The following is a 12,071-nucleotide window of genomic DNA, read 5'->3' on the forward strand; positions in this document are numbered from 1 at the left end:
TCCGGCCTTGACCCTTACGCACAGAGATTGTTCCAGATTCTCTGAATCTTTGGATGATATTATGCACTGTAGATGATGATAACTTCAAACTCTTTGCAATTTTTCTCTGAGAAACTCCTTTCTGATATTGCTCCACTATTTTTCACCGCAGCATTGTGGGAATTGGTGATCCTCTGCCCATCTTGACCTCTGAGAGGCTCTTTTTATACCCAATCATGTTGCCAATTGACCTAATAAGTTGCAAATTGGTCCTCCAGATGTTCCTTATATGTACATTTAACTTTTCCGGCCTCTTATTGCTACCTGTCCCAACTTTTTTGGAACGTGTAGCTCTCATGAAATCCAAAATGAGCCAATATTTGGCATGACATTTCAAAATGTCTCACTTTCAACATTTGACATGTTATCTATATTCTATTGTGAATAAAATATAAGTTTATGAGATTTGTAAATTATTCCATTCCTTTTTTACTCACAATTTGTACAGAGTCCCAACTTTTTCTGATTTGGGGTTGTATTTTGGCACTGCCCATTTGTAAGACCATTTTGGCAAAATGTGAGTTTATCACAAAGAACATTGATGACCAATTTGTGTTGTTTTGGAAACATCTATTATTTGGTCTTTTGGAGAATAATACAGACAAGAACAGTCAGGTTTATATAATACATTTTATTCTTTTAATGACAAAATTACATGTTCACAAAATGTACATTTTCCCTGTTTAATATAATTTAAGAAAGAAATGGAGCTTTATATTGACTCAATTTGTTTTTTCTATGAAGCAAAAAGCAGTTAAAACTCTGAAAATGTTTTAATATTTCAATGTCTATGTAGATCTACATTAACCACCCTAGTGTGCAACTCTTACTTTTGTTGTATTTTCTTAAATACTGTAATGTTTGTAACATGATCTTCTTTTTGTAAAAAAAAGAAAAAATCTGTCTATTTATCTATATAAAACCCCCCTATATATCTATCTATAGGCCTATATATACAGTCTATATTGTTATGTCTATCTATCTATGCCTTTATATATAGACAGTTCATACCATTATGTCTGTCTGTCTATCTATCTAAGCCTATATATAGTTTATATTGTTATGTGTATGTATAGTCGTTATATATGCAGGTCCTGCAGGAGGCGCAAGAATATCGTTTTTCACGTCTCTCCAAAATAATGATTAATTTAATAGTTTCTGTGGTCATTCAGATATCGAACTTTGTGCTCCCATTGAGAATCATATAATGATTATGGCATTTCTACAGCCAGAAATAAAGGCATGTAATTAGTCCAGAAGCATCTCAGCTATTCATAGCATGTGGTTGTCCTGAGTGAAGCCCACAAGAGAGCAGAGGTGCACAGACGGAAAATCTGTCGTGAGAACTAGACTCGTGGTTGAAAACATGTTCCTTTCATGGCCTTCAGGGAAACATCACTATTACGATTTCTCAAAGGCTGCCGTATTTAAAGATAGATCATTTGGGATGAAAAACTGAAAAACAAAACAATTCAGAATCAATGAAACGCCCTTCAATGTTAAGTCATTTTAACAGACAATATAATTAAGTGGTTGGCAAAAAAAAGAGTGTCTTTAAAGTGATTTTATTAAAAGCCTCTTTCAAGAAACACACAAAGCAACAACAACAGTAGGCTATGACATTTAAATGACCTGTACAATAAGGGTTCTCAAATCATGCATCCGTTACATTACAATGTCATAGCAACAAGTTCATTATCATAATCAGCTTCATGGATGGCATTAACCTTACACATTACCAAAGAGATGACTCATATAAATCACACTTAATTCTGGTTTTGGGTTCTATACTCTCTCAAACCCAAATTAGACTAGTAAAATTGAACAACAATGGCTATAAAATAAAGGCAGCACATATCATTCACTTCTACGGCACGAAAAATTATTATTAATAATAAAAAAAAATTCTTAAAACAAACAAAATAAAAAACACATCAGACACTTGATATTTGAGCATGTAACCTCCAGTATACCTTCATCCTTACCTTTTTAAACATAATCTCTTGTCTGTGCCGTGATGGTCCCTGGTGGCTACATCCCAGAAAACACAAGCCCTATTGCATGAAATGTAGGCCACATATTATCATAGTGCTAAGCTACCTCTTTAGGAGAAACCATCTTGCATTGTTTCACACCATAGCGACATCTATTTTCTAACATTACGGATATAAAGGTAAACAAAGACTTGGCTGTTTGTGGAAAGGGAACAACATTATGGTCGAACAGAGCAGCTAAATGCAAACACATGCTTCGATATTAGATATATTACTGTACATATGAACCAAACGTGGCGCCCATCGTGGGGCAGCACCAGGGATAAGTTAACAACATGAATTATTTCAGACCTGGGATAAATGTTTGATGACTTTGATAAACAAAAATAAAGGACTTTGAAAAAGAAAAGAAAAGAGTTCACATTAATGTTTGGAAGCCGGTAAAACAAAGCAGTTTAAAGATTTTAAAAAGTTCATATAAACACACACTCACATTCTAAAAATAATAAAAATTGTCAATATTTGTAAATAATTTTGGGAAAAAAATATTTAAAAAAAGCCATATTTTTCTAAGGTTCATTTCTCCCTAAAGGCACAGTGATAGAGTAAAAGTGCTCCATTAGAGGATGGCTATATGACTACAAGTGGAACTTAATTGTGTTCTATAATTAAAACGTATAATGAGGTTTGCCTTTGCCCTCCGGAAGGACAATTTATCATCCTTCAGTACAACCAAGTTAGCTGCCATAAACTGTGTGTTAACCTGTTTCTTTAGGCCTGATACTAATATTGCTTGCTGGATTGCCCCTCCCCCCCCAAAAAAAAGCCTGTGAAAAGATTCCCACAATTTTTAAATAAATTCTAAAATAATAGTTACACCATAACGCAACTAAACCATTTAGCTTTCATTAAAGTTTAAAATATTAAATTCATTCCCCTCAAAAGTTATCACGTACTCACTTTCTTGTATTTTCAAACCTTTCTTCAGTGAAACATAAAAGAAGGTATTCAGCAGAATGTCCAAGCTGCTCTTGATTTCTTATAATGAAAGTGAATGGGGACCAAGGCTGTCTAGCAAACTTTACTAAAACAGATTTTTTAAGGAATCACTTACATTTTAGTCCTTTCTTCACACAAAGCTATCGGATGCCTTCATTCAACAAGGAATACAGCGCATGAGTCATTTGTTCATTTTGGAGTTTTACAGCTGCTGTTCCCCATCCACTTTCTTTGTATGGAAAATAGCATCAACATTCTGGTATGAGTTTGGAACAACATGATGGTGAGTAAATGATGACAGAATGTAATTTTTGTGGATTAACTATTCCTTTAACTTTTGTAACTACACTCTACAACCCATGTAAAAGTGGAATAGACATCTGCTCATAGATATATATGCGTGGATGCCACATTCGACCGCCTGCCATCGTGTAACGGTCAGCGTGTCGTTAATTACAGTAAGAATCAATGATGCCACAACATTGTGCAGCTTCTAGTTGCAAGAACCTTCAGGTGAGAATGTGCTGGTGGTGTTTTTATATGTATCAACTCAGGTTACAGGTTTTTACTATGGTAACTTTTCAATGTTGTATTAGTGTATTGTGTTAGTTTAGCAGAATTATCTGCTGAAGTCTATTGCAGATATAGATATTCAAACATGCTTCTAACTATGGTTGCAGACGCTCAGTTAACTTGCTCTCGAATGTTCACGGACCGGCTTTGACCGTTTCAATATGGCGGACGGTTTAAGTATAGCGGCCCATAGAAACAGCCGCTAATGGGGATTCTATGCATGTATATCTATGTATCTGCTACCGATGCACAGATATCGTTTTCAAAACTAGATTGATAGATATCTAGGTTGATATGATTGGACCAATACCAATATCGGTACAGACACATCCCAAGCACCTACTAACTTAACAAGCTAGCTTTATCCCAGGTCTGTATCGGCAATCTAGCACCTGGTCGGACCTGCTCGCCAGCATAACACTCGCCATGAACATGGTCTGTATCGTTTGAGAGTGCGAAAGAGGGTTTCATCAACCAAGGCAATCTGTTATATTTGGTAGGTTTGAGACCCACTTATTCTAAAAGTCTCTAAAATGGTATTTGAACTCCTTCAATCAAGTTCTGAGAGAAGTTACCTCTGGTTACCAACCCCCCCAAAAAATACAGTAACTATTACTTGAAACACAAACTATTGTAGTCAGAAGGCAATTATGAGAAGGAACTTCTCCAATAAGGAAAGTGGGTTGTTGAGTGTGTGGAAGGCTTAACGTACAGTACCACACATTAGATGCAGTCCTCAGCATTCACACTTGAGTCAGTTTAGAGTCTAGGCAGACATCTGGATCAAAGCGTTCAAGTGGAAGGAAATAACTTAACTGTCCTCAGGATTTCGCAGCTTGGTGCATATAAATACAGTCACGTCTACGCCCAGGTGATCTAGTGAGCGCAATGATGACATGGGTTCTTCATGAGCAATGGTTCTTCGTTAGCAAAGGAGACAGTTGGCGAAATCAATGCATGGGTTGGATGCCTACATAGGCATATTGCCACAATAAGTGTTATCTAACAAGTGCGTGTGCAGATACACGATCTTCACCCACACTGGCTGAACTTCCAAAGCAGGAGTGAAGCATCTTGTGGTCGGTATCCTAATAACAATGCACCTCAAAAGATAAAAAAAAAAAACATCTCGAGTCCAAGAAAGCTGTTGAGATCAACATTTCTTGGGTGGATTCTGAACTTTAGGTCTGGAGATATGGGAATGGCGGTCTCTACAGCACTGGTGGTGACAAGACAAGGTGCAATTACTGGGCAAAAAGGCTGTGGAAAGACAGGATCACTGGGGAAAAAAAAGAGGGGGAAGAAAGGCATGAAGCACTACAAAACCATCATAACATGCTGTTTAAAAAGTATAGGTCAAGGGAAGCAACCCTGCCTTTAAGTATTACTTCAATATTTCTTAATTTCACCAAAAATACATTTTAATTTCAATTACGGCAACTATTTTAGGGTGCGTTAATATCATTATGGCAAGTTCTCATGGGGTTAAGTGGGCAGATATTTTGGCTGTTGGCATTTAGGGGGGACTTTCAAGAGGCAGCTGTGGTGGGAGTGGGTGGGTTGTCAGCCTGGCAAGGGGAGGAGGGTTCAGAACCCGCTCCAGAATGGCAGAATTCCTTGATGGTGACTGTGAGAAGGTTTGTGGTGACGTCAGTCACCACTACATTGGCACAGCTGGGTGCCATTTCAGGGTGCCAATCGGGGTCCCCCTCTTTTGGCACCCTGTTTTCCTCATGAAGTGGAGCAGTATTGCGGTCACTAACCTGGCTGACCGAGGCTTGACCCGGCTGGGTTCGATGTCGAAGTTTCCGTTTTCGGCCCCGAGAAGTGGTGATATTCGGAGAGCCCTGGTCTTCGTCTTCAAGAGAGGATGATGGGGAGGATGAATAGGAGGGTGAGGAAGGGAGGAATGGCGTCTGGCTGGACTTTGGGTGAGGTTTGGAGGCATCTCGGGAACGTGATGAGGCTGGGGAGCCCAATTTAGTTGAAGTAGGAGCTTCAGGTTGGGTCAGTTGTTTCTGAGATGAAGGGGAGCTGCCGTTAGACCCACTGGAGCTGGATGGAGAAAGTGAAGGCTGGTACTGAGGAGAGGAATGGCAACCACAGGTGCTTCCACCTCTTTGATTGGCTCCAGTATTGGACCCTTCATTGGCCATGGAGGACATTGGCCCACAGGGGTGAAGCCCGAATGGCTGGCCATACATTGGGAAGCCCAACATCTTCATAGGATGCTGGAATGGCCTATAAGGCATGTCCCCATGCTTTTTCCCAATGATGCGATTCCTGGATGGGACTTTCGCCCGCCCCGTGTACGACTGCGCTGGCCTTCTACTGACTACTCCACCATTTTCAGCTTTGTCAATGACCTTCAGGTTCAAGATTATGCGCCCCCGCTTAACCTCCCGAGGTTTGACCCTGCGGTTGAGTATGCGGACAGTTTCGGAGAACGGAGAGATGGGAGGACGGGGTGAAGATGTGGATCCTGTTGGGTCGGCCAGAGGGTCGGGTCGTGGCAAAGGTCTTCGAGACATTCTATGACAACGATGGATGTCTTTCTTCAGTTTATGAGCAGCAGCGAGAGAGTGCACTCTGGGGGTTGGAGCGGTAGAGTAGGAAGAGGATGGTGAAGGCTGAGGAGCAGCTGAACTCGCAGAAGAGGAAGAGGTGGGAGGCTTCGCAGTGGTGCGAGGTGGAGTGCGTCTGGGATTTGAGATTCGAGGTCTATCACCCGCCTGTGCCCGTGCCTAGACAAGCAAAAAGCAAATATGACCGAGAAGTACTAAAATATCAAACAGGAAGTTGTACGTTTTGAAACACTCAAGGCATAAACTTGAATTAAAACATTTAAAATAAAAAAAACATATTTCTAAGAACATTTTAAGAAAACTCAAACCTTTAGTACAAAGTTTTTTGGTTTAGGTCCACGTTTCTTTGGGCCGTGAAGTTCCTGCTCCCGCTCCCTATGAAATATGGGACAGCACCATTTAAGCCAAGGAAAATATGACATCACTTTAGTGTCAAGCCTAAACCATAACAATCAAAATGAAAGCCTTTGAAGTGTAATACAAATATTCTTTGTTTAAAAATTCATCATAGAGGCTAGTTTCCAGACTGACTGGCAGCAAAAAGCTGCAAAAACAAAGCAAGAAAAGAAAAAGAATGAATGTAAACAATCTTTACTTGGCTCTTACATTGAAAATAAGAACTGATGGGACATATGTACACTATATACACTGTATATAGAATAAATATTTTGGTTCTTTACATTTTTATAACTTTACTTAATTTTAGAATTTAGGTTTTAAGAGGTAAAGGCAAGTCTTTAAGTGACACTCACTTTTGCTCAAAGGCCGCGATGAGACGATCATCCAGGATGTTCTCCTCTGGTTCCCATGTGCTGTGTCTATATTGCAAAACATTTGAATCTTTAAAATGGTGATGGGTACAAGGTTTAAAGGTCCAAGATTTCCCCATCAAGATTTCAGTAAAAAAAAACTGACGTATTTATTAGAGATGCACCGATACTACATTTATCTGCCGAAACCGATAGCCGACTATTCAGAATGATATTTGCCGATAGTTTGATTTTCCTAAGAAAAAAAAATAAACTCTCCCAAATAATGCTGCAAAATATAAAGGAAATCCTCTCATTTGGTACATTACTATATTATTAGAGGTGAAAATTAACAACAGAGCTTTTATATTAAACTGGTATTTATTTTCAGATATAATAATCACACTCAAATAAAAACTGAAATGTTTGTATGCAACTCGGTTGCACATAAGGTAGTTTTCATGAACACTTGTCTTCATGACAAATGTAATCAAGCATACATGTATAATTACCAGTAAATAAGCTCCTCTATTTAATTTAATAATAAGCTCCTGTTTTTATAGCTAACTAACAAACTGTGAACATTGGATAACTTTTCTGAGGTAAGTGCTAGGGCTGGGTATCGACTCAGATGTCCCAATTCGGTTCGATTTCGATTCTAAATTCGATTTTGATTCCCGATTCAACTCAATGAATATAGATTTATACAATCCCTATATGTATGAAAAGTAACAGTGAACATAAGTTTACAAATGGTTAATTAATAAAAAGAAATTAAGAGCCACGAACCTGTATATTAAACTCTTTTTATTTTAGGTACACTTGGGTACATTAAAGCAGAACCCAACTCTATATTTCAAATGCATACAATGAATAGACAGGATTTTGATGCAAGATGAAAAATTGATGCTGAAAATTGGACAAGTCAATCAAACAGGATCAGGTTATTTTATGTTTAAGATAAAACAAACATAAAATCTCACAGCATTCGCTGTAACATGGAGGCTGCAAGCCTATGAACAGTGTAGGAAAACTAATACTGGCTTTTGGGTGATAGATAAATAAATATGGAAAAAAAATGAGATTTTGAATCGACCATATTTTAGAAAACAATTAATCGAAAATTAGATTTTTTTGCCCAGGCCTAGTAAGTGCATCCAGAATTTAAAAGCTAAGACCTTGTTTCTTATCACAAGTAACAAAGCTCTTTGCGATTATTGGATGGGGGCGAGCTACAAATGATGTTTGGTGTAGGGAATAACTGCAGACCTGGCAACCCTGGCTTGAACAATGGGTCATTTATAGGGTCAAATAGAGCCTGTTTTAACATAGCTATTTTTAAACTGTTAATGCGTTATTCTCGCGTTAACTTGCCCTAAATTCAACACAAAATTTTCTTCCCACACAGTATGGGTTGCAGTCTGAACACGTTTTTTCGCCCACTTTTGATTGACACGATATAATCCTGATCAGCCGATGGTGAAAAAAATTGCTTTATTTTTGCTTATTACTTAAATTTACATCGTTGCATCTCTTATATTTATATAGTTTTTTTTTTTTTCTTGTTACAGATGCTTTAAATAGTGCTGTGGTGTGACAAATGAATTAAAAAATAATAATAATTTATAAATACATTTGTATATATAGCTCTTAATGTATATCAGTCCATCAAGAATGCATGCATGCTTTTTTTTTTTTTTACTTAAAATAGTTTTAGATGTAGAATATCATGTCAGAACACTACTTGACCTTTTTAAGCTACCCAAATGACACTTCTGCGATGATGAGGCCTATTTCACGATGCATGCAAAAGAAAGAAAGTCCCTTTCCATCCAAACAACAGAAAAGGTTAAAATACAGTTTGCGTTGCAACTCTATGTGAAATTACATCCATTGCAATATTTATATATTTTACACACTTACTTTAGAGCCCAACCTTTCCATTTCACCAGGTACTCGATATGACCCTGCAAAGAGAAAGACAACGGAAAATCCTCTTTATTTAACTCTAACTAAAGAATGCATGAGCAATGCATGCTCTATTTCAACCTCATGCCCATTTATTTGATTTTTGGGGGTCACCGGGTCAGTAAAGTGTGTTTATCTAAATATAACCTAATGCAAGCACAACCAACACTTTAGACCATGTGGCATGACACCGTGCAGTATTTAAACTACTCGATCCTCCTGCATTGTTGAGATTTTTGAATCTTGGGTCAGCCAGCATGCATTGATTTTGTCATGGACTCAAGCCAGACACTTTGTCCCTTTTTAGACTCCCCCTGCTGCTCTTTTAGCGGGCTGTTGTCAGTTCCCAGCACAGCACAACCCAATTTTACAACATAAACTCAAGTTGCATATCCAAATGACCCGCATTTGACTTGTTATTTCCAATCTGACAATGTAAATAAACGCACTGGGTCCCTAAACAGGGAAACATCTGCAAGTAGGCCTCCCCCCTCTTGTCATTGCAGGCGCCTTGAAGCTCCGCATCGCGAAACAAATGAAAGACGAACCCCCCTCTGTGTACTTCGCGTCGTAAAAAACACCCCCAGCCACCCTAAACCAAATTTTTTCTTACTTACTTTCCTAACGCGGCTTTTCAGGATGGATTCCGCGGCGAAAACCCGGTCTCCGGTCGCCGACAGCTCCTGCTCCATCTTTTAGTGCGCGCGCTCCAGACGGTTCTGTCTCGCGGCACTTCACTTTACAAAATCTGTGACAGCAACAAAACCCCGCGCTGTCACGTGATCCGGGTCAACTAGCCCCGGTAGTCCTGGAAACGGCTCGAGAGGTAGTAAAATATTAGAACATTTCCTTGGTATATAGAATTATTAAACTAAATTTTTTTAAAGATGTAAATCACAATCGTTGGTTTCCTATATCACAATAACAGAATGTTGAATTATTAAAGTCACCATAAAATAAAAAAATAACAATTCTTGTTTTTAATGAAATATTCCAGTATTCTATATCTTTAATTCACCTCCCACTTGCACAGACGTCTTCGAGAAGCTGTTTCACTCGGATGGATACACGTCGCAATAGGGAAGAAAAGACTATCGCAACTTCTGTTTAATGCCTTCCTGCAAAAAAATAAAATAAAAAATTATATCTATGTGAAATATTAGTCCAGATTCAGACCCCATCATAGAACAGAAACTGCGCTTGTTAAAATGACAAAATCCAGACTTACTTCTAGCTGTTCCGGCCATTGATTTATCTCAATACTAGTTTTACTTGAGCTCAGTGCTGCGTTCGACACTAGTTATAGATCATGACATACTCTTTGATCTACAACAAAATTACACTGGTATTAAGGTGGTTTAGATCATACCTTTCAGACCATTACCATTTTGTTTATCTGTGAATTATCCAAGTTAAAGTCCGTATATTATGGAGTGCCACAAGGGTCAGTGTTAGGCCCTCAGCTATTTTCAATATAAATGCTGCCACTTGGTAATATTATTAACCATGGAAACATGGAATTAGTTTCCACTGTTATGACGATGATACGACCAGAAGAAATCTCTAAATTATTCAAGTTGACTGAATGTGCTAAAGATATAAAATATTGGATGACCAGTCATTTTCTTCAATTAAATTCAGATAAGACTGAGGTATTACTCATTGGACAAAAAAAAAACTGTACACAGAATCTCTTAAAATACAATTTGCATTTTGAAGGATGTACTGTGACTTCATCCTTTTCAGTTAAAGACCTGGGAGTTATATTAGACAACAACTTGTCTTTCGAAAATCATATTTCATATGTTACAAAAACAGCCTTCTTCCACCTCAGAGACATTGCTAAGCTCCGGAACATGCTTTCTGTTTCTGATGCAGAAAAGTTAGTTCATGCATTCATGACCTCTAGATGACTGTAATGCATTGTCCTGCATCCTCAATAAACAAGCTACAGTTAGTCCAAAATGCAGCTGCAAGTGTTCTTACTAGATCAAAAAAATATATATAATTAGCCTATATAACATAATCTCTACACTGGCTACAAGTTCTGAATCAATTATAAAGTATTGCTACTGACATATTAGGCCCTAAATGATTCAGCTCCTGTGTATTTAACTGATCTTCTATCGCCTTACAATCCATCATGTTCTTTAAGGTCACAAAACTCTCGTAGGGTATCTAAGTCCACTAAAGGAGGGAGAGCGTTTTTGCATTTGGCTCCTAAACTCTGGAATAGCCTTCCTGATAATGTTCGGGGCTCAGACTCACTTTACCAGTTTAAATCTAGATTAAAGACACATCTCTTTAGCCAAGGATTCATATATAGCATCTCCTAACCTTATACAGTTATATCAGATCAAATGCACATGATTATCTTTTGCTGGAAATGTTATGAAATGTCATTTTCCATTTGCTTTTCTGTTTTATGACGGGATGCCCATCCTGAGGTAACTGAGTATGTCAGCTCCAGTTTGGATCCAGCCTCTTATGAAGACTTCTAGATTATGTAAAGAGATGGTGCCAGCTCCTGCAAAGACTTGAGGTGACACCAACTCTGAATCAACATACAAAACTGCCAAATGTTCAATATATTATAATCATTATGCTTTAATGAATGTTTCTACCTAAATTAATACATGTTAGTGAACTGCATGATTATCTTAAAACTGTACATTTAGTCTACTTGGACACAGACACCTCTGATAATAACAAATTACTCTAAATTGTACTCTAAACATGCATTTTCTGTAAAGCTGCTTTGAAACTATATGTATTGTGAAAAGAGCTACACAAGTAAATGTGAATTGAATTGAATAATTTTGCTACTTTGGTTTGAGCAGACAAAAAACTAACCTCTCCAGAACGTTGTTGCAGGGAGTTTTTTAAGACAACTTTAAAGGGAACCTCTCCAGAACGGTCCCTACAGGTTATTTTTAGGTCTTATTTTGCTATTATTACTCCAAATACAGCATACAGGGCAATTAAATAAAGGGCTGTTTGATTATTTTAAAAGTCTTGCTCGTATATCCCTTATTAAATATTTAATGTGCTGGAATCCTGGATGGAGTGCATTTTGTCGAAGAAAAAACGCCCCCTCGCGCTTATTGGCTGGAATCGCGGCTGCGCGCTGGAAACTCGGATGCTTATTGGCTCTTGCGTCTGTC

The 12,071-nt window shown here is 38.0% G+C and overlaps 1 protein-coding gene across 4 annotated transcripts; it reads right to left on the minus strand.

The window, feature by feature from the left end:
• Nucleotides 1–723: 723 nt before the first annotated feature.
• cbx6a (chromobox homolog 6a) lies at nt 724–11,961 on the minus strand. Of its 4 annotated transcripts, none has more exons than XM_084417704.1 (7): nt 11,761–11,961; nt 9,926–10,025; nt 9,525–9,715; nt 8,863–8,906; nt 6,943–7,008; nt 6,499–6,565; nt 724–6,349 (listed from the first exon to the last, which is right to left on the minus strand). In XM_084417704.1, the coding sequence occupies exons 3-7, from the start codon at nt 9,597–9,599 to the stop codon at nt 5,135–5,137; spliced, it is 1,467 nt and encodes a 488-aa protein (XP_084273830.1). In that variant the 5' UTR covers nt 9,600–9,715; nt 9,926–10,025; nt 11,761–11,961; the 3' UTR covers nt 724–5,134. The 4 variants fall into 4 exon arrangements, with proteins under 4 accessions (XP_084273830.1, XP_084273831.1, XP_084273832.1 ...); XM_084417705.1 differs by having other exon boundaries at nt 9,525–9,725; XM_084417706.1 differs by having other exon boundaries at nt 724–4,884; nt 5,369–6,349; nt 9,525–10,025.
• Nucleotides 11,962–12,071: the final 110 nt, after the last annotated feature.

The sequence above is a fragment of the Rutilus rutilus genome (assembly GCF_951802725.1).
Source record: "Rutilus rutilus genome assembly, chromosome: 8".
NCBI lineage: Eukaryota > Metazoa > Chordata > Actinopteri > Cypriniformes > Leuciscidae > Rutilus > Rutilus rutilus.

What these genes read in the sequence shown, in the direction of transcription:
- cbx6a (XM_084417704.1), bottom strand. Translation starts at nt 9,599, where the DNA reads ATGGAGCAGGAGCTGTCGGCGACCGGAGACCGGGTTTTCGCCGCGGAA. An exon ending in TGGAAAGGTTGGGCTCTAAA is followed by an intron (nt 7,009 to 8,862) that starts GTAAGTGTGTAA and finishes TTTGCAATATAG; the next exon opens with ACACAGCACATGGGAACCAG. An exon ending in ATCGCGGCCTTTGAGCAAAA is followed by an intron (nt 6,566 to 6,942) that starts GTGAGTGTCACT and finishes CATATTTCATAG; the next exon opens with GGAGCGGGAGCAGGAACTTC.